The sequence below is a fragment of the Arctopsyche grandis genome, chromosome 6, assembly GCF_051622035.1.
Source record: "Arctopsyche grandis isolate Sample6627 chromosome 6, ASM5162203v2, whole genome shotgun sequence".
NCBI lineage: Eukaryota > Metazoa > Arthropoda > Insecta > Trichoptera > Hydropsychidae > Arctopsyche > Arctopsyche grandis.
Window position 1 is genome coordinate 30,956,220 of NC_135360.1, and position 26,565 is coordinate 30,982,784.

At 32.9% G+C, this 26,565-nt stretch overlaps 2 protein-coding genes across 2 annotated transcripts in view; one reads left to right on the forward strand and one right to left on the reverse strand.

The window, feature by feature from the left end:
* Window positions 1-9,844: 9,844 nt before the first annotated feature.
* Window positions 9,845-26,565, forward strand: part of eag (potassium voltage-gated channel protein ether a go-go) — a 159,004-nt gene continuing 142,283 nt past the window's right edge. Inside the window, exon 1 of the mRNA XM_077431973.1 lies at window positions 9,845-9,985. Coding sequence (XP_077288099.1) covers window positions 9,907-9,985 — 79 coding nt within the window. The 5' untranslated portion in view covers window positions 9,845-9,906. The remainder of the gene's footprint in view (window positions 9,986-26,565) is intronic.
* Window positions 17,458-25,518, reverse strand: LOC143913367 (uncharacterized). The gene is made up of 3 exons (XM_077433102.1): window positions 25,169-25,518; window positions 19,332-19,455; window positions 17,458-18,196 (listed from the first exon to the last, which is right to left on the reverse strand). The coding sequence occupies exons 1-3, from the start codon at window positions 25,260-25,262 to the stop codon at window positions 18,082-18,084; spliced, it is 333 nt and encodes a 110-aa protein (XP_077289228.1). The 5' UTR covers window positions 25,263-25,518; the 3' UTR covers window positions 17,458-18,081.

Below are 26,565 nucleotides of genomic sequence, written 5' to 3' on the forward strand. Positions count from 1 at the left end.
AATTATATCGGAATCTTATGTCAGATTGGAGCGATGACAGCTAGCTATCCAAACACGTCTTCCTACCACCCCTTACACAACTCTTAGGCTAAAAAGTTCATTTTTTACTCTCATTTTTCTTACTTTCACCTACCTGATTTACGCCGGGTGATTCGGATGGTCTGCTATCTATGTACAATAATAATTATATATAAATAACATTAATAATAAATAAATATTTTATTTTTATTTCATAGAACATGAACACTCTCCTTTACAGATCGCTCCAAAACGAAGAGTGCATTTATACAGATACAATACAATCAATATATGTACATAAGCATTTTATACAATGTGAATTCATACAAACATCCACAGTGACATCCATGGAGAAATTTTATTAATTTAATTTACTAACAGGTAAACCCCAATGCGCCTTCCTGGCCAATTACAAACAATGCAGTATTTTTATTACACAAGTCGCTGAATTACGAGACAACTAAAAACTCCTTAATCATACTCAAATAGTGGTGACATAGTAGGTGGGAAGGTTTTGAGCCAATTTAATCGGAAACCGTTTCAACAATGAAATCAGAAAAATTGGCAAATTCTGATAGGAAACGATTGACCTGGAGTCACAACTATCCAAGTCTGACCAGCAGCACTACAGATATACTCACAAAAATTCTTTTCAATCGAGTTCAGCTCATGGGATCGAACCCAGCGCCTCTCGGTGTTAGGCAGAAGCTTAACGACCGAGCTATGCTGCTGGCTATCAGCATTTTATAATCAAATTGGCGAACTTGAGATTAGTAAGAGAGATAGGAAAGGAGATGCCAATTTCACAGGAATCGTTTCAATGAAAATCAGAAAAATTAGCAAACTCTGATAAGAAACGATCGACCTGGAGTCACAAACCAAGATCTGGCCAGCAGCGGGACTCTAGTGGGAATCGAACCCGTGAACAGTCTGTTTGAAAGCATAATATGCTAACTACTAGTCGACGTCGCTGGTTGTTTGATATATAAATCAACATTTTTCGAACTAAAACCATTGTGTTTGGTATACTATTTCATAATATTCTAACTAGGGACGTAGGCTTGTATTGTAAGTTCAATTTTATAAAACTTTAACTCTCTCAAGTAGCACTGGACAGTATACATATATTTATGTACATATGTGATATTAAAAAAATAAACTTTATTCCAAAAATAGCGTTCGATTGATTCCAAAAAAAAACATGCAAAAATTGATTATCGATTTTTTAAATAAAAAATGAGCACCAATTCACTAAGAATCATTTACAAAACAGTACACATCTATCCACCGCCAAAACAACTCTGCTCAGAATATTTTACAGAGCACTCCACTCGGTGGAAAGTGCTTTATTTTTGGATTGATCGAACGAGTGCTTCGACGTTCGCCTTCCCGGAAAATTCCCGGAAAAGTCTTCACACGAGATTATACACGCTCACGCACAAATAAAGTTACGCGCACGCAATCGAGCACAAGTTGTTTTCGCGGTTCACTCGCGTAATTACGACTATTAATTTGATTTCTTCGATATTCCATATGTGCATGCACATATATACATACTTATGTATAGGTACATGGCGTCAAACAATGCATTAATATTCATTATACGAGCAAAACTTCAACGAGAAATCCTCCTCGCCATTTGAGATTACCACCTTCATCCCTCGGGGATCGTCAACCGTATCCATAAATTAAAATATGAGTCGCTTAGTTTCAAACTGCGATACGTCTATAGTGGATTTGCATTTGTTTGACGGCATTTACTTGAACATTATTACATATAACCAACGATATGTATGTAGTACAAATTGTAACAAAGCGATTCCTAACACTAGTTATGCTTGCCTTTTTTTGTATTCGTTTTAAATCTTACCCTTTTTAACATCCCTTCCGCCTCGTATTATTCAACTAGCAATATAATCCGTGAATATAGTTTATCCGGTGTACCATGAGACTCTTTTAAAATCATTTATTATTTAAGTATATAATATTATTAAAATATAATTCAATGCAAGGTCTTTAATAATATTACTGTAAGCTTAACATGAAGTTGACAATTAATTTTATCTACTAAAAAATATACATTTCCATTAATATAAAATATATACGTATTCCACAAATAAATGAAAATATAAACAACTTACTTTTTATATTAAAATTTTATTAATGTAAATATTTCAAAATACGAAACACGAACTCAAAACTAACAAAAAGTAAAAGTCAAAATTTTACCGACCGCTATACGCACGAACAATGTTGTATTTCTTGACCAAAAAGCAATGTAAAACTGAAACGAAATGTAATTGGCCATCGAGGGTCGAGTGGGGGGTGCTATCGTCTCATACTATATTTTATTTCAATTTTAACATATTTAGATATATACCAGGAAGGCTTGACAGGAAGACCCTAATGCGCCTTCCTAGTCAATTAATTACAAATAATGCAGCATTTTTATTACATAAAAATGACATTTTAAAAATCCTTTCTTTTAACAATCTTTCTGTCAGGCGACGACATACTGATGCTATATTCTTCTTTAAGCTCACAAATGGTTTCCTTGATTGTTCTGATTTACTGAATAAGGTTAATTTCAGAATCCCAGTTCGGTACTCTAGACGCGTTGCACTCTTTTCACTTGATCCTTTCAATACTAATTCCCAAAAATATTTTTATCTGCAGCGCGTTTATCGTATGTTTAACGGAGAGCTGAATGAGGTTGATCTATTTGGTATTTCCCTACATCAATTCAGGTCTAACATCAACAGAATCTTGACCGATTGATTCATTTCTTCTCCTATTCTATTTTTCCAATATTTCCAATATTTTTATACTTTAGTTTAGTTATGTAATGTGCTATTTAATCATATTATAGCTTTTATTTTTTTCCTTTTCATTTGTTTATTTTGTATTTACCTTTTTCATTTGTTTTATATTTGTAAATTTCAATTTCTTCTTATATTCTATTTTATAACCTTTTCCAAATATTTTAATACTATAGTTTAATTATGCAATATCTACATATTTTGTCATGCCTTTATTCTTTACTTTTTAATTTGTTTTCCTTATATTTATCTTTTTCATTTTTGTAAAAATCTATTATTGAACTCGGATGTTACATATATTATTTATTTACTATTTGTTTTTTTTATACATATCTATGTACATCCTGTCTGTTGATTTTTCAATTAATAAAATAAAATAAAATAAATCACTGTATTTCGAGAAGCTGAAATAATTAATTAATTAATTAATCCATTGAGACATCTATGGATTTTAGATTTGTACACAATTTTTACAAATTGTACATATGTAGATTAAATTACAGAAGATTTGTGATAGCAGGTATCGATTCTACTATAGTAAGGTTTCATCCCTGTCTTTTTCCTGTGCTTTTCTGCAGTGAATTTACACAGTTTTCAAAATGGAACGATGAAATGCGATATACATATGTACATATTCTACTATCTCACTGTATTTCAACTTAGCTAGGCTGCAGCTTTTCGAACTTTCCTACCGTCATCCGCTCGGGAAACGCCGGAAATGCGCCGGGCGACGCCGGCTACTATCCATATAGATATGTACATATACTGCCGATCGATTATATTATATGTACATGTGACACTTAATTTCGTATTCCCAGTGGGTCGCTTTACGATTTTTATTTTCGTATCGATTCAACTCGGCTTTGTTTTGTTCGCGTGTATGTATGTATGTATGTGTGTGTGTATAATTCAATACTATCATCGCGGCGAGCTTTCAAAAAGCAATTACTGTATCGATTTTCAGGTTTTCAGGCATCGAATGCTTATGGTGTTTGCCCGGCATTATCGAATGGCCGTTCGCACTCGAACAAAACCTTTCCCCTTTCCTGTTCGCTTTCGGCTTCCATTAATCATCGACCTGTCTTTCGTCTTACGCTGTACATCAGCGGCCCGTCTATCGGCCCCTTTCAGTGATTTCCTGATTTTCGCCCACGCTTTTGTCTGGACGTTTCTCGTATGAGACTATTCTAAGGAAATCTTATTTTCCTGCCACTATTAATAATACACGATAATAGACCGGAGTCAATGCCGTTCGATTTTATCTCGATGTGGAAATATTAATATGTTATATTTGTCTAGAAATTAGTTGACTATATTTGATGACTTATGTATGCTATTATTTTATTATTATTTATTATTTTATTTTTTACATACATATGTATATACAAATATACCAAGAAGGCTTAACAGGTAAACCCCAAATGCGCCTTCCTGGTCCACATAATTATTACATAGATACTTATTTATTTATTTATTTAATAGTTTTGGACCATTGTGGCATTACAGGAAGAACCTAATGCGCCACAATGGCCCACATTTGAAAAAGATATAAAAACAAGTAAACTGTAAATAAAGGAAAAAATCAAAAGCAGTAAACATGGTAAAATAAAATAATAAAAAAAAAGTAACAAAAGGAAAATAATACATCATTCAGAGAGAAAAATAACAAAAGTGTAAAACTCAAAAATAAAATCCATAAATCCCATTCTTTGTTTACACTGAACAAAATTAAAATAGTATATAAAAATGTACAAAGGAGAAAGAAAAAGTAAAATAAAATAAAACAAAATATGAATAAAAAATAAAATCACAGCGAGGCCCAAATGGAAGAGAGTAGATTAAGATTCCACTCATACATCACATTCAAATTAAGAAAGTAATGATGAGCGCAGGTTACCAGATAAATATGTTAAAATAATATCCGATAATCTACGCTCCCCAAGGTGGAAAATATCACATTCAGGGACAGCAGCAACGATTTCATTGAGAAGTCGAATAGCTCTTGGAATAGGAGCCATTCGAAAAAGAACTGTGCGAGCAGCAGGTACAACCATCAAATGATGATGTCTACCACGCACATAATTATTAGGGACATAAAGTCCCAACTGTTCCAGCAACAACAACAACGGGCATGACGTATTACCACGCAATCGTCAGATATTACAAATATCGTATTAATACGATAAATAACGATGAATAACTTTCATGTAACAATACGAATTTTATATTCGATAAACAACCACAGAGACATCTATGGTGAGCAATATGGCGAAACCTAAGATATAACAATAACTAAAGGTTCGCAACCGAAAATTGGGAAGGAAACGCCAATTCTACAGGAATCGTTTCAATGAAAATCAGAAAAATTGGCAAATTCTGATAAGAAACGATCGACCTTGACAAATCAAGGTCTGGCCAATAGCGAGACTCTTAGTGGAAATCGAACCCGTGACATCAAGCACGAAATAATTCAATACTCACAACTAGACCAGGCTGCTGGTTGTAGTCAGCAGATGTAAATCATTAGCTTTTAATATATTTTTTTACTTTATCTATGTATGGAGTAACAATAGACGAAGTTTTGTGATCGTGCGAAAATTCGAACTCGAGAGTTTGACTGATTCACTGATTTGACTATACATACATATGTACATAGATAAAGTAAAAATAAATCGGAGTTTGAATTTTTAGCGACTTCGACTGCAGTCAAAATCGAATCGAACTCGTAACATCAAGTACGAGATAATTCAACATTCACCACTAGACCACGCTACTGGTGACTGTGTGTGAATTTTTACTAACAAATTTCTGAATTATTTGCAAGATAAATTTCATTCGCAATTATACAGCATAATTTTAATGTGTTTGAATAACGTATTTTCCTAAAGTCGAATGACAAACTGATCCTTTAAACGATTAAAATCAATCATTTATTAAAATATATTTCTGTTGAATTATTCTAGGAATTGCACGTGCATCACATTTGCAATTTTAAGTTCATAGCAAATTTGCAAATAGGTAAATGTGAAAGATTTTATCTTAAGAATCTCATGTAAAAATGCACTAATCTCGTACTTTTAACTGTCCGTCTGTTACCTGCTTGAATCGGCCAATGTATTCGGTTATTTTACTAATTTGTTTTGGATATTGTGACGAGGGAACTGACCATTCTGAACACCAGAACGGATCATTCCCTAAATTTTACTATGCCATAAAAAGTAGGTAAAATCCGTCACTCGAAAACAGTTATGCCATTTTGCTTAGTGTCCAAAAAACCCCAAGAGTATAGGGCCAAATAATGGTTTTATACTTTTGCTAAAAATGTACATATTATTTGCGAGGGGGCCGGGCCCCCTTCGAAAGCCGAGTCCCGGGTTATTTGCACACCCTTCCCCTCCTCTCGTCAGGCCTGATGCATATTATGTGTAAATGCTGTGTCCTTTGATTTAAACGGGTGGTTTCGGAAAGGAATTGATACACGAATAAGTTATATGTTATATAACTTATAGGCACGTGCACGTATGTACATATTATAGTAAAATGGCGAGTACGCGCACTACACGCTCACCGATCCAACCCGTTCACTCGCTCGAAATGATGTGTGTATGTGTGTACGCTCCTGCAGAGCATCTGACGCTGACAACACCCGTTCCAAGTCAGTTGCTCAGCATCAGGAGCACATGTCAGACGCTCCACACCCCCCTCCACTTACCCGCGTCTCCTCGATACGATCGGTAGTCACGCCACATCCTCAGAGCGGATGCATAAAATGCAGCCATTGGTTAGAATGTATCGTCGTTGCTCTAATTGGTCAAGCGTTTTAGCCTATGTGGACCACTTAACGTTGATTGGTTGTGCGCCTCGTTCGCGGGTATTTATTTTATTAAATATCTACAGGCACAAAATATACTTCTGGCACTCTAAAATTTGTGTTTTTAAAATCTCCATGCTGGCTGACGCATCCGTCATATATGTACATCACATACGTCACCCATAAACATACTAACCGAAATATAAAGATAAACATGATAAATCTTAATAGCCCTTCCAACATTTACATTATACATATATACGTACATATAATATACAAGGATAATATGGAAACTAGTATAAAATATTCTGTCCTTTATTGAGGAAAACTTGTTATTGATTCACCCTCGTGTTAATATGAATATTTTATTAAGCGTCAAAATTTATTCTTCGCTTAAATCAAATTCGACAGAAGGGATAGTTGAGTGATTTTTTTATTCATATGTATGTATGTATGTATTATACATATATGTGTGTGTGTGAAAATATGTATAATAATCGGGGCTGTGAAGTCGCTTCAAAATGTATCGACTCCGACTCTGACTTTTACTTATGCTTCGACTCTGACTCCAACTGCAACTCCGATTTGAACGACTTGTAACATCGACTTTTATTGCCAACGTATAAAATTGTTATCGATTTTCAATATAAAGGTGTTGCGTAGGGGTGGGTTGAGGATCCAAGTGAAAAGCCAATGTCGCTTCACAGCATTTGTTGAATGCTTTAGGAGGTCCACACGTAGCCAGCGCCCGCTCCAGAATAATCTTGATATAGCGTATGTAATTCCTTATAAATGACAAGTTGCTCACTACAGCTTTCCCGATCCATTTATGTATCTATTGTCTAGGCACGTACAGTTTTAAGTGAGTCTCACGCTCTCGCCCGGGTTCTGAGACTTCTAGCGGGTATTTACTGAGTCCCGTTAGGCCAATTCGGGGGTCTCCATTGTTCACCCCCGAATGCACTTAGACAGCGGATACTCTCTCTTGTGTTCCCACGTTACAAATAAAAACATGACTAAAAATTGACATGTACCCTAATTTATTAAATTATTGGTATTGAAATAGGTAGAAATAAAAAGTAAGTACATTTATAGTGTGTGTGTATTAATTTTTTACACAAACAAATACAATTATTAAAACAAAAATGAGTCAATCAAATATGACCACAACACATCAAAATTATTGCCAATTTAACGGTTTTATTTGTATGTACATACATATACCGTCGCGGTTTCGGAAACCGGAACACTTGTGATTTTACAATTTTGGGGCAATAAAAATATTGTCCCTTTAGGTGTGTGGTTTTTAACGATCGGGTCTTTTACATATGATGGTTTTCTCGATGGATTTCAGTTTAGTGTGAGCTTTCGAGGTTTACGGATCGAAATCGTTGAAAATAAAAATATCATGCAAAAATACACTGAACTATCATTGGAGGAGAATATAAAAATCGCGGCTTTGGCAGACTATGGACATTCATTGCAATCAATTTCTCAACAAATGGTACGTTCTGTATCTACTGTGTCAAGAATAATGAAAAAGAAAAAGGATTTTGGAACTTTTGATCGTAAGAAGGGGACAGGACCGAAAAGATGCACATCCGAAAGACAAGATCGCCTGATAACTCAATTATCTTTACGGAAACGGTTCAAAACTGCTGTAGAGATAAGAAAAGAGATCTCAGATCAATTTTCAATTGAAATTAGTGATGTAACCTTAAGAAGACGACTCAGAGAAGCTGGATTGCAAGCTCGGAAACCTGCGAAAAAACGAATACTTACGAAGAAAATGGTGAAAAACCGGATCGGACTAAAATTCTCCCTACCTTTTTTTTGTTGTTTCTTTTCTAAACAATTGTCGTTAAAATAAAGCACTATGATATAATCTACCATTTTAATGACTTTGGATGTTTATTTTATTCAAGATCACTGATATTTCACGCAAAATCACATTTTTCTATGGTGTTCCGGTTTCCGAAACCGCGACTGTACATATGTACATATATACATATGTAGATAAATGATTAAATTTAAATTTATTACTGGATTCAATTCGATGAAATTGGAGACTGTTATTGACACATATAGTAAATTAATTAAAATTAATTAAAGGAAATAAAAATATATATAATTATTAATATTAATTTATTGAAAACAATAAAAGGAATCCGAGTCGGTTGAATTTTTACGACTTCGACTCCGGCTTCAGCTCCGTTTGAAATATTATTAATGTACTTACTAACTGCGACTTCGACTCCATGACCCTGGTAATAATTTTATGCTCGTTGATATTTTAATATACATATATATATATATATATGTATATATATATATATATATATATATATATATATATATATATATATATATATATATATATATATATATATATATATATATATATATATATATATATATATATGTGAATTATTAAAAGAATATGAGAAAGTGTACACGCTTGATGTAAAACACTATAATTAGTGCATTAAAAAAATTAAATAAAAAATAGATAAATACTAAAGCAAACGTATTGATTTTTGTGGCTAATTAACATTACATAGTGGTTAACTACCGAGGAGTCACGGCTCGAGCTCTAATCCGGTGTTGGTCAGACCTTAGATGTACACAAGTATTTTATTTAAGCTTAAGTTTGGAAACTTAAACTTAAATAAAATAAAATTAATAAATAACAGTGCAAGTGGTTCAAAATCGGATCACAAATTTTTGACTGCCAGGAATATCACTGAATTAACGGGGTGAAGGTCATAAAAAGCTTGTAAAAAATGAATGAATAAATAACCATGCTATAATTTTTACTTTATCTATATATGTATGTAGTAACAATAGATGAAGTTTTATGATCATGCAAAAATTCGAACTCAGAATTGATCACCGATCACGTTTTCATGATCTAGAAAAAAATATGTGTGTGTGTGTGTGTGTCTGTCTGTGTATTTTGGAGATTTTTTACCGTTATTCCTATCGAACTGAAACTTAGTATCGGTTACTGAAATTCTTATCGATACGACGTAAATTTTTTTCAAATTTTTAAGATTACCGGAAATGGTACTTCCCCTTATAGGTGTCCATTTTTTTTAAGTTCTTGTTTTTCTTATTAAAGCGCAAGCATTTATGGTCGTATTGTGTACAAATGTGTATTTATAAAGTTGAAAAATTTATATATTTGTCATTTTAGGTGTAGAGGCGGTGCAGTGCATGGTGTGGCGCTGCGTAAGGCGGCGGCAGTAGGCGGCCGCCATGCCGGGCGGGCGGCGGGGGCTGGTCGCCCCGCAGAACACCTTCCTAGAGAACATCATACGCAGATCATCGTCACAACGTAAGTCCTTGAAAATATCTTCATAGAAAATATCCCGGAAAAGTCTCATTTTCCTCGGAAAAACTCAGGTCAGATGTCACACTTCTCAATTTTCATTTACATAGGTGCGATACATACTAGAGATTTTAGTTCATAACATGAAGCTATATCGGAATGATTTTGTCGCTGCCACCATATGATTGTATTTGATAACACGAGGCCGGAAAGCCTTTGAATAACATATTCTTCTCCTTCTTGTAATGCCGAATATGTATTCGGACGTAGGCGACTACCATGCACAGACATCGTTTATAGCTAGGGTTGTCATACGTCCCCTATGTACGGGACATGTCCCGTATTTCACTACTCGGTCCTTTATTACAATTTGTCCCGTTTTCTCCCTAAACTCTGCGTGAGAGAATCGGCGCGGCAAGGATCTGTACCACCAAAAGCCCTTAAAGATTTTTTTGATGATCCAATGAAGCTTATTTTTGCTTCTTGCATTCACAACATTTGAATCTCAAATTTAAAAAATAGAAAAATCAAACATCACAGTCCTGGAAGTAATGTCTTTATTAGAAGAGACAAAACGACATATGATCGAGAGAAAAAAATCCAATTTTATTGGAATGACGACAAAAAAATCTTGAATCTCTTAAAGCTTGATTCTGGAAACAGTGCCAAAGTGGAAACTTTCGAAAAACAGACTGTCAATTTCTTTAACACTGATGTGGAATACATTGATAAGTGGTCCATCGATGTTGGAAACAATGAGCTTCTTTTCAACCAGTTTGCATATTTAAAACGAAAACTGGGAGACAACGCTGAAATTGAGTATGGAAGAGAAATTGCTGAAGTTTTTTTAGAGATACCAAGCATATTGAACAGAAGGCATGTTTAATAAAACTATGTGAGTATACATATATTTGCCATTCCAGCCCACAATGCCAATGTGGAGAGAATAATTTCCCTGATGTCAACACAATGGTCGGATGAAAGAAATAAACTGGCAGTTGAGACAGTTGAGGCGATTTTGGTTTGCCATTATAATTTTAAAATGACTTGCGCCCAACTTGTAAAAGAGGAAAACGATTTAATTAAAAAAGTTAAATCATCGTTAAAATACGATTGGGCTAAAAAAGACTAAATTTTTTAAAATTAACCTACCTACTTTTTCATGTGTTATTTATGTAGCACTTAAATATCCCGTATCAATGCTTGACAACTATGGCAACCTTATTTATAGCCCGTGCGAATTCCTCCCCTATTATGGGCAAGCAGAAATAATTTTTTGAGTCCGAGTCCCATCCATGACCTAATTTTCCGGAGCTAAGAGAGCTTCTTTCTCTCAAGCTACCGTTTGCCTTCAATTTTCCCCTATATGATAGTACAATGTACTACCAACCCTAACAATCTAATTTCAAATAAATAAAATCAACCCTAACTTAACCTTAAATAAATTAATGTTGGTTGCTAAGATATTGTTGTGTAGGGGTGAGTTCAGATCCAAATGAAAGTCGCTTCACAGTATTTATTGAATGATTCAAAAGGTCTACACTTAGCCAGCGCTCGCTCCAGAATAAATCTAGACGTATATACCTCCTTATAAAGAAAAAGTTGCTCACCACAGCATCCCCATACTATGTATGTATCTATTGTCTAGACACGTACAGTTTTTAGTGAGTCTCACACTCTCGGGTTCTGATAATTCTAGCGGACACTTACCGAGTCCCGTTAGGCCAATTCGGGGGTCTCCATTGTTCACCCCCGAATGCACTTAAACAGCGCATACGCTATATCTCATGTTCCAACGTTACAATATTATGATGTGTTTGTTTATCAAATTAAAAAAAGCCAAATCGAAACGGATAGTGGACCATGAGAAGAGTGGGAATGGACAGGAGCGGGGTTGTGACGTGGGGTGGTGCGATTTATATCGGCGACGCAGTATCATTCAACTGTCAATAATTATAATTCCACTGATAGGAGCCAGTGAAATTGTAATCAGATATGATTTCACTGAACTATACCCAATGAAAATGTAGCTGGTTATGATTTCACTATACATATATAATATATTATACCTTATACATACGTATAATATATGTAGTATGTGGTAAATGCAAGATTCATAATATTATCGAATTGCTACATTAAGTGTGGAAATGGAAATGCTCTAGATCCGTTAAGATGTTTTATTTTATGTAATAACATTTGCAATGACCAATTTTGCTAATGGAGTGGCCGCTGTGATGTCGCAACTAAAATGAAAATGCATCTTGCGCATTTTAATTTTACGCTGCACTCTTTTCCATTACATTGTCTCGTATACGTCGTACGATGTAACCATTTTTATGTACGATACGGTTTATTTTGTTACTGTATATTGTACATACATGGTGTGTTTTATGTTCAGTTTTGTTTGAATTTATAAAGTATTTCGTTAGCTATTTAAAGTTGACTTGGAGTCAGTTAAAATACGAGCACGAACGTTGCATAATCAAAACTTGTGTAATTTGTTTCCTTTGTATTCTCTCTCGTACTTGTTATGTCGTGTGGAGGATTCATTAGGGATCTGTTTATTCTAAATCTATTATATTATGTTGTTTCAATCGTAGATATATAATGTACTAAAATTAGGGTTTTGCTCGTTTAAATTCAATGGATTTCTTTGAAATGGAAGTGATTAACACTGGTTAAGACATTTTATGACAGGAGAGAGGTCGTGGGTTCAAATCCCAGCCGGTACGCAACTGGGGTCTCCTTTTTACAGAGTTTACAATTTTTATCTAGCTTAATTGTTGTGACGGATCCAATAAAAGTCTGTACTCTCCCCCACCTTTCAGTTTTGTTAAATTTGTTAATGTTTAAAATATTTATACCTACATAAATGTGAAGAATGTGTTTATTACTTATAATTAATTCACACGGACACATTCATATCTAACGTAACGTAGACGTAACAGCAAGTAACAGCAATAACCGACAAAATGTATTCATACTACATATATAGCAAAACATGTCACTGGAACGTATCAAGCAAAACGATAGAGTGTTGTTCAGACTGGTACAGCATATACCGGTAGCTGCAAGTAAACAGTAGTACGAAAAGTATTCTGTGGTAAATGCATTTTATATTTACATAAATATATGGACACATGTATATGTTTCGTAATATATATGTGGCGTTGATGTAACAGCAGTAGACCACACAATCTATTCATATTATACATCAGAACATGTAACCGTAACCTATCAAGCAAAACCATAAAGGTCTGTTCATACTGGTACAGCACAGGCTGGTAGCTGCACGTGAACAGCAGTACGAAAAGTATTCTTTAGTACATGCATTCTACATAAATATATGTATATGTTCCGTAATATGTATGTGGCGTTGATGTAATAGCAGTAGCTCACACAATCTATTTATACTATACATCAGAAGATGTAACCGTAAGGTATCAAGCAAACCGGTTTTCTTGGGCCATTGTGGAAATATTCACAGTACTGAAGATGCCGAAACGTATGAATAGAAACTGTCGTTTACGTGAGCTGATGTGCCGTACTATTGCCGTGAACTGTTGGATAGTATGAATGTAAAATGTTTGACTATAGATGTCGTGTAAAAATAACAATGGATATTTGCCTGTGTAAATAAATAATAATACTAACAATTGAGGGGTCACGAGATCGATCTCTGATCCAGTGTAGCTGGCCAGAATTTTAATAAATATGACTCCAGGTCGATCGTTTCCTATCAGAGCTTAAAGATTTATCTGATTTGTTGAAATGGTTCATTTTTCATAATTATTTGATTTTGATATCAAATTTATAATAATATTAACAAATTTATAATAGATAAAATGAATTAACCTTGAGGGTAATCCCGTAATGACGCCATGGTAAAAATAAATAATAAAAAATCGATTAGTCCTGAACGAAAGATCGATTTTGATCTCGAAAATACTAAAAATAAGCCTTTTATCACGAAAGTGTGATTTAACACCAAAAATATAGATAAAGTTAATACATATCAGATAAATCTTTAAACTCTGATAGGAAACGATCGACCTGGAGTCATGTTTATTAAAATTCTGGCCAGCTACACTGGTTCAGAGATCGATTTTGTGACCCCTCAATTGTTAGTATTATTATTTATTTACACAGGTAAATGTATGTCCCAAAATTTTGATTTGATTTTGTAATTTAAATTTAATCCTCGAAATTACATACGATTTTTTATATCAAAACCTAGTAGAATTTTAATTGAAATTTTATTCCATTTTTGATTGCCGCATCAATTGCTATATTGTAAAAATATAAATAAAATATTTATAGAAAAAGGTCACACTAAATATATATATATATACAATATACAATAAATAATTAGGAAATTGTTAATTTTCAAGCTAAATAAAATCCGTATTAAATTTGATCCTATCAAATTTTTTATGGCAACAGTCAAACTTTCCTCGTAATGGGGGAAATTTTCTAAAAAAAAAAGAAATCCGTTCAAATTTTCCCACTGTGAAATAATTGCACCGAAAATTAGTGACGACAAACTTTTCCTCGAGGAAAAATTACTCTTCAAATTGAACTGAATCAAAATGTAAACACTTAAAAAACAATCCTAGATCTGATTTACACGTTCAAATTTAAAATCAATTGACGGGAAAAATTTTAAATCGATTTTTAATGATACATTCTGGTGTAATAAATCATTGAAATTTCCACAAACTAGTTTGAGAGACAATCTCTTAATTACATTGGCAATCCAATCCAAAATCCAAACCAACTTCCCGGCTAGATTGTGTTGACTTTCAGCACACACACACACATAAACATATTGACTCACACGACAATTAGACGGGAGTGTCTTCAAACTATGTACAAAGACCAGAGTTCGTCGCGATGACCTACAATATCACATGTCCTGTTTTCACAAAGTTCCAATACTTTCCGAGCGAAACAAATAAAAAAATAGATATACCGCTAAGTGGAGCAAAACGAGAATAATGGGCCAGGAAATTAAACGACAGATCTGAGAGAATCCGCCTTGTATATTTATGCTAATTGCATTCGTAACTTCGTGGCGAATTATCGTCGAATGGAATTCGGTGACGCAAACCACATACATATGCATGTGTGTGTGTTTATAAAAATAATACGGATCCGTGTATTTCGGATCACCGATTCGCGCATATTAAATATATATTATAATATAATGCACGAGCCGTTTGATTAATTTCCATAAAAATTTTGGATTTTTTTCGTGCCACGATAATAAGTGGGGAGGGTCAACGCAATAGTTTATCATTATGACACGCATGACTTTTGCTGAATGATAAATGTGTTCGTTATTATGGCGATGTGTTTTCTTTTAAATCAATACGGAAAAGTGTAATGTGATTTATTAACGAATGTGCATTTAATATCTTTGCGCACTGTTCGATCAGTTTGGCGTAGATTTATGTCTATTTGTGAAGAAATTTTTGTATGTCTGTTCTTAAGTTAATCGTAATTTGATAGTATTTCGCTTTTAAAGTAGCTCTAAATTCCAATAATATTTAATCTAACAAGAAAACAATAATAATTAGTTGTATTGGACTTATGTACAGTCGACACCTCGACAAAACTACGCACGAAAAATTTCGCGATGACAATGCCGCGCCGAAATAGCCGCGCGGGACTAAAGTTTCAATTAAAGTTTAGCTGAATGCACTATTGGCTGACAAACACTAGGCTGACAGACATTTATTCAAGGATTAAATAAAAATGATTTAGGACTAACAATAGCCCTACTAATGAAATTTTTAATTGTTTAAATTTATCAAATATATCTACGAGGCCGAGGTGATTTCTGAATAATGTATGTTGTTTCAGTAAGTTTTGGGTAATTTCGATACATAACCAGTCAAATGTCCGTCAGCCCATTGTCAATTCACCCAAATTTTATTTTATTTTAATCGAACAAGTATACAGTTTGCCTTTACAGTTCGATCTAAAGCCATTGTATTAATACAGATACAATACAATAATACAATTAATACCAGCATTTTTATACAATGCGAATTCATACTAACATCATCCATAGTGTCATCTATGGAGAAATTTTTGCAGCATTTTATTATAGAAATTGGGGAATAGGATAAGACGCTGAATAACTTAAGATTTGCTAGAGAGATTGGAAAGGAGATACCAATTTACAGGAACTGTTTAAATGAAAATCAGAAAAATTGGCAAAACTCTGAAAGAAAACGATCGACCTGGAGTCACAAACAAAGGTCTGGCCAACAGCTACTAGTGGGGATTGAACCGTGACCACTCCGTTCGAAAGCATAATATGCTTACCACTAGTCCACGCTGCAGGCAAATGTTCTTTCGGCCTAAGAAAATAATTCAAAACTTTTTTCAAGTGTATCAAAATACCAAACTACAATGGAATATAAAGTAAATATCGACAAAAGGGAAAAATTAAACATTCGCGAGACCTTCATGAAGCTTTATACTTTTATCCTAGACGTCCGTGGCTTCGTTTAATATACATATTGAGTTCTTAAAATAGTTGCATTCGGTTGCATAAAGCTAAAGATAACAAATATTCCGTACCAGAACTTCTCATATTTTTTTTCAAATAGACCTTTTTTCGTTTCATTATCTACTAAATCTTTATCTACTAAAAATTCATTAAAATAAATTAAATTTTGAAGTTGTTTTGCGTGGCATTGTTGGCGCGGGTTTGTCGGCATTGTCCACGACACGCGCGGCATTGTCGTGCGTGTTTTGTGTCTTATGAGATTGTAATGGTCACCATTAATGACTTTATTTTTTAAATGAATTCTTGTAAAATAGCAATTTTTTTTGGTTTTAAGTTAAAACAAAATGAGCGAATCTAATTCAGCCACGTTATTTTTTTATCATGATTTTCATTGGTTGAAAGATGATGCATTTGATTTAATGTATGTGCGTTTAAATACATACATACATCGTTAGGCAGTTATTAATTTATGTGTTAATATATTATTTAAATGACTTTTGAATGTATTCATTATGTTTTTTTTCCGTCTCATCTGTCGTTTAAGTCGACTTGCTTCAAATATAATAAAAATAATTTATCGCGTTAAAATCATTAGCTATAAAAACTTATGACGTCAAAAAATCAGTCAAGGATTTTGCAAGCGGTTATAAATTTTCCACTTTATATCATTGTGTATTTAATACACCAAGCGAGTTTACACTTAAATAAATGAGGAATCGTTTTGTGCGTCTGAAATGAAACGTATTAATGCTTTTCAATATCGCTTTATTTTTTTATGCGTCGATTTTTTTCATTTTCTTTTTCCAAATAAATAAAAACTATACTATTTTTTTATACAATAATTAGGCATAATTCATATACACAATAATAATATTATAATTTAATGACATCTTAAGTATTAGGAAATTGTACATTTCATGCGGATATCAAGAGAGTGGATTTTTTTATTGGAATATATATGTACATACATATGTATATTGAATGGGTTAATTCGCTAACCACACACAGTTCTTGACCCGTTCTTGGCTGCGGAATTTGTATGAGCTAGCCAAAAACGGGTTAATCTTGCATAACGACCCAACCCAATGTATATATGTATGTAGTATATGAAGGAAAGAGCTTCGTACATTATGAAAGAGCTGACAAAACACTCACATTAGGGCTCATTAGCCACCGTGAGATAATATATTATTTACTTCCGGTTCACCCTTAATCGGATACAGTTTCCCAAGTGTGTTGCACTAAAGAATGCACCGAAACGGTTAATAGGATGTGTGTGCGTGTATTTAATTGGTGTGTTGTACACTTATAGTTTAATTTAATTTATATACTATAGCACCGATTCAATAAATAATCGAAAATTTTTACTTAAACGTTAAAATAATATGTATATACAAGTATTATTATCACATTTATCGTCGTGTTTGTTTTTTTTAGTAGTAAAATATTTGGTACGCAAATGAGATCGCTTTGCACTTTTTTTTTTAGTTTCTTTTTATTTTTGATTGCATTTTAAGTTGACTTTCGTGCAAAGCGTCTCGTTTCTTATTGACTATGTATGTCATCTTGGATTTATTCGTCATTCTTCTGTTGAACTCTCCTCTTCGAATACGGGTCTTGGACAGCAGTCAGGATATGGAAGGCTCAAATCTTCGACGATTTTCACATTTTCATCTGTTGAGAATGAGGCGCATCTGTAAAAAAAATAAATTTCACTTTTAGATAAAATCTTCAAATGGTTCGTTTTGACAAGGCTTTTTTTATTATATATGTATATAGCATTATAAAGGGTAAAAATGTACTAATTATGCCGATTTTTTTTTAAATTTCTTCGGCATTCCAAAAATTGCACGTGTTTTAAAGCAAATTTTCACCTAGGGATGTTTTTGTTCTATTTTTAAAGAAAACATTTTTTTATTTCACAAAAAATAAGATTATGGGACCTTCATTAAAAGACGTATTGAAAAACCTTAAAAAAAATATACATTTCCATTTTTAATAAGCTTTTGAAGTGAAAGAATTTATTTTCACACTAAAATTTTGAAAATACTTGATTTACATACATATATGTATGTATGTATGTAATATTACTACTAGCATTGACATTTAAGAACTAATTTTTTAAAGTTGATGTCTTATTTAAAATAATTGGAAAGTCATTGAATCATTTTATGTGATTCTATCGCATTTATGCGATTCTGTATTATTTTTCGTGCAAAAAATCAAGTACAGAAACGATCATAAAATTTATAAGTTTTGAGAACCGCAACATTTTATTTTGATTTAATATTAATTTTGAAATATTTTTTTTATATAATTGAATATCTGATTTTTGAATGTATGTAAGCGATTATTTCTGTACAAAAACTGCAGTGTATTTTTCAGTTATACAGTTGAAATTTGACCTGATTTTTAAAATACAATGCCTTTGAAATATGACTAACAATAGTTTTAATACTAATAAAAGTTGCATCCATTAAAACAATACGTGCTTTTTAAAATGTGTTTAAGCCGAATTAAAAATACGTTTCAGGATTGTTTTATAATTCTAATGGCACGTAAAGAACAGGTAATGCTTACTAAGAGCCGCACGTGGATCACATTATGGGTATGATCACAAAAGTTTAATCACATTAATTGGATAGCTTTTTGTAAATTCAAATTGAACTTATTAAAGACCAAAGCTCACAGTATATTATGTACGTACGTACGTGCAAAAAGTTTGCGTATGATATTTTGTTTATTCAAGTGAAAATATGTAGTTAAATATTTACAATGCAAGATCTTATTAAATTTAATACATATTAAGCTATGTAATTTATAACTTACGTGTGATAGGTTATTGTGTAGGTTTTGTCGCAATACATTCGACCGCAAGTAGACGGCATTTTGTAGAATTTGTTAATTTTCAAATGAAGATTGTACCCGGATGACAAACACTTGTTCGGTTGGGCTGAAAGTAAAAGAGAAAAAGATAAAGATTAAAATAAAATAAAAATACAACACATTCTGCAAGTCGATAATGATGGATGAAACCAGTTATTTATATGTGTGTTTATGAATTCGTTAAATAAAGAAGGTCCTTGATTTTTGGGCGTTCATCTTTTAGCATTGACGATTCGTGGGGCCCGTAGCGATTTGAACCCCGGGTCAAAACTTTGAACCTTACGAACGACCTTAACCACTCAGTCAAGGTTGGAGATTATACGCTAAATATTTGTGGAATTGAAATAAGAAAAAAAAAAGTATATTTATATATGTATACATATATGTATATAAAAGGAAAGAGAAAAAAGTGTGTGCGCTCTTCGCATTTTTGTGCGTTCGTCACCGGTCGCTCATTTTATTTATTTTTTGCTCGGTGGGAAATTCGCATTTGATTAAGTTGTAAATTATAGAATGTTTTATCGCCGGTTCTACAGCATTTTAACTCCGTTAGAACGAGATAAAAAATTCTATTCGATTATTAAAATGAAAAAAAAAATACCGCTCGAGAGAGAGAGAGAGAGAGAGAAACGAGCGAGCTCACATTAACATACCGTTTTTATTGAGATTGTAAAGCGATGATTTGAATTATTTTTATCGTGTTGAGTATTTGGATTGATGTTTGACATTTTTACGGTTTTTTTTTCGAGAAAGGAATGCGGAGGTCCTGCTCGGTCGACCTTCAACCATTTCCGGTTTATCTGGGCTATCGATCATCCCTTTGCGATTCGCATCCGCCGGTCAGTTATCGCACTCGATTGTGTTGATTTGAGGCTTTTGTTGCGAAAGATCGCGTCCTCTTTTGTTCGGCGTAATTGCCGTTTCATTTCCCTTCGATGTTTTCGTTATAATATAATACATTGGTGTGTGCTAAAATTTTATCGTACCTGTGCTAATAAAGTTTCGTGCGTTGTGTTTATGTTATATTTAGGGCCGTTGCGTTTGTGTCGATTTTTCGAACTGTTTACTATTGTATAACTGCTCGGCATTGACCTTAATTGTGTGTTTTTAAGTATGTAGGTTTAGTAAGGACGATGATGATTTCATTGTGAATACAAAGTTGTATGTGAGTTATGAAGGTCTTTAAATGGCTTTGTAATTTTTCATTATAATTGTTTATAAGCAATTTTTTTTATAATATTCTGAAGCATATAGAGTTTTTTTAAACGAGAGAATAATTTTGATGTTTATAATTTAAATAAATATACATATGTTTTGATATTTACATATATAATGATTTCAAAGGTATTTCCGTTGGCCGGAAGCAATACACGGTTTCATTGTGTATATTTCATATTAAATTTGAGGATGGACAGCTTTTTAATTAATCGAAAATTCAAATAGACTTTTACGTCATATATTTTTATGTAAATTTGCCTTTAGGCTTTTATTTTTGTTAAATACGTTTATTACAAGCCGAACTTTTGCTTATGAATTTATCACTCGGTAATTTTTTGTATCATTATCTTGTTATCTTGTTAACTTGTAAACATTGTAAGTCTATTTTTAGTAAAAAATATTATTATCATTCAAAACTTAAAATTAAACTAACGAAAACAAAGTGATACAAGATAAAGGATGAAATAATATGTTTATTTCATACATACATATGTACATAAATTGAAATTTGGTGTTCCGACATGAGCTTTTGGTGTTCCGACATATCCGACGTATTAATAAAGTAAACGAGGATTTATTTCCATATATTTTATTTTAAAAAGTTTGTTGAAAGTCAAACGGCTTTTTTTTAGCCAACATTAAAATCGATGTTATCACATTAATTGTGCTTTTTTGCATGCATTTGGATTTAGCAAATTTAATTAAAAAATCAGATCTCTACTTATTATTAAAACGAAAACATAAAGTGAAATATAATACATACTAGTCGAAAAATTTAATAATGTATAAGAGGTAGTGAAAATATCATAAATATTTTTAACGTATTTTAATTTAAAACCATTAAGTATTTTTGAAAAATACTTACTGCGCGCTCTAATCTTGCGCGCATATGTCGGGGTGCCTTGAAATTTGCTCGTTTTAGGTTTGATATATATATGTATATGATATTTAGAAAAATAAATTATATTTTTTTAAAGATTAAAAAGTTATTAAAACACTAATCAAACAAATCTTCTATTTCAACATGAACGTTTGTTCTTCCGATATGCAAATCTATTGTTTCGAATATTTCCAATATTCCAATATTTGTACTACCGAATATGGTATGGAATCATATGCTAATCCGACTCAGATCGTAGACTGGGATTGACAATTCAAAATGATAAGAAAAAGTTAATTTTTTTTTACTTGGTCTAATTCAAATCAAAATATACACGAATACAAAACAGTTTTAAAAATTCATTTAGCATTAGAACGTCGGAAGCAAACCTGTTTCCTGGAAAAATAATGGGGGGGGGAGACTCATTTTAAAATTTAAAAAATAAAACCTTTCCTACCTTTAATGTACATATTATTCAAATGTTAAAGTTACGCTGCAGGCTAAATTTTCTAAAGAAAGAAAAAGTCTTAATAAATTTTAATGTCGGATACCTAGTGAGTATTTTTTATTTGCGATCGGTTTTGAATCAGTTTCTTTTATTATGATTTTATCCAGAATGGGATATTTTTATATAAATGGGAAATTTGTCACCTATGTAGATATATGTATCATCAACTTTTCATATGTATGGACATACATATGTACGTAATTTCGAAATGTAGCTTGGGTTTTCCCACTTTCGAAAATTGACATTAATAACGTGATGTATGTATGCAGTATAATAATATATTGTGGAATGTACATACATATGTACAATAGATATGCGGGTGCGCAGGGGGTCAAGCAGTGGCGTGCGTGCAGCATTTAACCATTTGACATTTGGCGTAACTTATCGATCAGCCTGTGTAGTGCGGCGACCTTCGTCATTCCAAGAACCGAAGAAGCCAAGAATTACCACCAGATTATCATCACGGAGAGAATCATCGCGCGAATTCCTCGTCGGCGCCGCATTTCGTATGCAAAAACGTACCAAAACAACACTCAACACCTTCACTACTCGCTCACACTTTTTATTTTTATTATTATTATTCAATTTTTTATTACATTCGAGTGGAGACGTGTTGGTGTGTGTGTGTGTTTTTGTAGGGAATTAGCGCGAATTAACATGGCGACGCGGATTCACCGGCGTCTCGGCGCCGATACACAACAACGCATTGTTTACGACACATTTTCCCGACAACCGGATATGCTAATTACAAGCCGTGGCTAAAGGGTAAAACGAGCAAATGTACTTTTTTGCATCGAGAGAGTAAGGAAGAGAAATCGCTTTCCATCGTTTTCCCATCAGCGGGCATATTTATAGACGCTTCGGTTCAAATATAAGTACTTTATATGAAAACAGTCTAGTAGTATCAATAGTAGGGATTGCAAATACGGTGAATTTTAAAATTTGCCAGTATTTACCGGAAACTATTTGATCACAAATGAAGTATATATACATGCATTTAATTGGAATATATTAAATTAAAAATCGATGCATATGGCGTATTGTAGTGGATTAGGTTGTCTGGGATTCGTTTATTTCCAGTATTAAATGTAACAATTTTAAAATGATAAATTCACTGGCAACACATACCAAGCAAATCGTAATAAATCGTTGGTTGTTTCAATTATGATCGAAACTTTCAAATGGTCCAAAATTTAAATAAATAAATATTTACTTTAATTCAGTTATATATTCATCTGAAATTTATTTTTATTTATTTACGATTCAATATATGTTAGCCTTTTTAGTAAAATAAACCACATGAAGTTATCTAATCATTGAAAAAAAACCTATTTTTCATTTACCGGTCAATACTGGTATAAAGGTAGTAGGAAAAATCATATACCGTTTACCGGTTTATGAAATTTGACGGTAAATTGCAAGCCCTAATCAATAGATGACGATTGTCATTGTGAAAAAATTTTACCTCGAGATTTTGATTGATTTGTATCGTGGTAAAAAATGTGTGTGGAATTAAAATCATCAATTATATGGACGGAAACTTAGTGAATTTTAGTCAACCGGAAGTAGTTATTAACTATCCCTTTTGCATACGTCTAAATTTTATGAAATTATATTTCCTATACATACGAAATTGATGGTTATTATATTGTCTTCATTTGAAAGAAAGAATTTAATGACATGTCTTATATAATGCTAATTTGGATTTATGTGACTGTGAAGGTTAGAAAGCTGTATAATATTTAATGATTATTCTTATTATTAGATTATAGTATATATTACTGGTATTTTTAGCGAAGGAGAATGTATGTATTATATTATAGAAAGAAGCTACAGTAAAATTAGTATAAAGATGCAATAGAAATAGAGGCTCTCGTCTTGCAGGGGTTGGTGCATGTTGACGATAACGATTGATGTTTAGTTTTCATCTAGGGATATTCTCGTCGAAGTTGAGGTTTTATGTTTTTTATTGGTTGTATTTTGTTTTTTTTCTCCGTTTTTGGTCGGGTACAATGACCATATTCCTTTTTACGACTCGTTGCTCGTTGGAATTTTTCGGTTGGGTTTTTCCACAAGCGAGCGATCCGATTGAATGTGTTTGTTTTATCAATGAAATGCATAATAATAAAATATGCGGACTTTGCAATGTGGGATTTGAGGTTCGTCGTTTTTTTTTTGCAACGAACATTCCGATGTTTTAATGATTGTTATTGAACTTTTGTCTCACGAGCGGAAAACCTATTGGATGACATTGCTTATTTTTTGTCGGCTTAAAATATTTTCCATATATAATTAAATATGTATGTAAATAGTCAAAGTATCGTTCATTTGTTCTTACTTCAAATTAAAATATTATGTAATATCGTTTTAATATTTACACTCTTTGTAGCATTTGAATGTACATATGTGTAATTATGCACATTTTGATCCGAATATCAATTTATAAATACTTTATCTATAATCAAATATGTTTCAAACATCTGTGCAAAGCATTCGACTTGATTATTAAATATTTTACTTTCATATATTTCGCTATGTACATATGTACATTATAATAATAATAGAAGAAAAAGTTCAGTGACACTTTTTATGTACAATATGCTTTTTTTCACATCAAACATTTGAATGAAAATTTGTACTAAAAACTCCTAGACTGTAAGTCACCTTATATTATTATCAGATGCTCATTACATTGTATATATATATACATATACATTTGTATAAATGATGTGATTTATAAAAGTCCATGAACGGTGTAAGCCTGTTGCTTTGTTCATACATTTGGCAAGATATACAGCTTTTGTACCTAAATATACAGATTAAAATACCGTATGTGTGCCTTTGCAAAACTTCTAACCCTCCACAAGATCTAATTCCTCAGTTTTTAAGATGTTTGTACACATATTTTGGTATTTTACTTTATAAATTGTTAAAAGTACAATGCAATGGTGATCTACACAATTGTTCAATCATACATTACATACATACAATAAATCAAGGATACTCCAGTTAAATGTCATTCAACTGCCTTATATTATATTTCATATTAGTTATATTAAGAAATGTTTAAATTAAAGTTACACTTTTGCACATTCTATTTTGAGAAGTTACTAATATGTTCTATTTATGTAAATCCAACTATATATATACAAATATAAGGGGGTGATAACTTACTGGGTGATTTGGCATTCGGCTCCAGGAATTGAGCTGCATTCGCTTCGAAAACGGCCACGACGAGAACGGTCAAAAGGACGATCGACACCTTCATCTTTATCGGCAAAAATAGTACGGTCACAAACAACAATAACAAACACCGAGACTCGTGATGACGATGTCCGTCAGTGGTGATGTCCGTTCTGAGACTGAACTGATCGTCGACGCTCGTCCATACTTTTATCTCGGCGATTCTGCTGACGTAGGTGATAAAAGTCGAATTCGAAAACCAGATGTGAGTCACTTCAGTGACGACACCGGTCCCGGGTTGTTGACGATGTGGTTTGTCTGTCGCCGTGACGATGATGTTGGCCTTTACGTCTCTCCGACTCTGAAATGGGAGATTGAGGTCAGACTCAAAGTCCGCAAAGTGAGGTCGAAGGGTTCCCGGTTTCCCACGAGTACAGATCTGATAGTGTTAGCACTGGTTTTTGTACCCCAGTATTTGCACATGTCGGCTATGTACGTATACGTACATGAATGATGAATTGTTTTGGAGAAAATATGATTAGTTTTTGTCAATATTACGTATACATTTTCAGTTACTTGAACGGATCTTTAGATTGAAATGCATCAATATATTTTTTTTTATATACACACTAGTTGAACCCGACATGGGTTGCAATGCCAGAATAAGGCATGCAATTTCCGTTCCCGTTCCCGTTTCAAGTGATGGTTGGAACTCAACAACGTCTCTTCAACGCCGTGTCGTCATAAACCAACTAACAACGAATACATTTCCTTGACTAAACAATGGCACTTCAAACTTTCGCGTCGGTAAAATCGTAATTGCGAATATTATTATAAAGAGGTTTTATCCCGTTTTTTTTGCTAACCTCTTCTTACTTTCACTTACGATCACTATTAAGGAAAAATTTTAGCTCTTATCCGATCGTTTTCATACTTTGCCGTTTTGCTCGGTTTGGTCATCAATATAAGTGAAAGTGTCATCCGCCATTACGATGGTGAAAAAATACCGTATTAGACACGTTTGAAAATACTTCCTAGTATTTCTTCCTGAGCGTTTTTTAGCCTCTTCTAATTTTTTCGCCGTCGTCTGGCCATGTCTGATTTTAATAGTTTTTTCACTCTATATTTTATAAAATTAAGCTTCCTGGACATGCATACAACAAATCCTGAAAGTTCCATCGTAATCGGTTGAGTGATTTAGGAGCCTATACGAGACAGACAGACAAACGTATATTCAATTTTATAAATATAGATTAAATGTTATTGTAAGAGTGTAAAGCTCGAATCAGTATACACTGACTAGTAAGTTTATACGTCGTCAAAATCACTCAGTATCAGTATATGTATACGGGAGAATGAATGAACACGTTTACTAGTAAACTCATGCA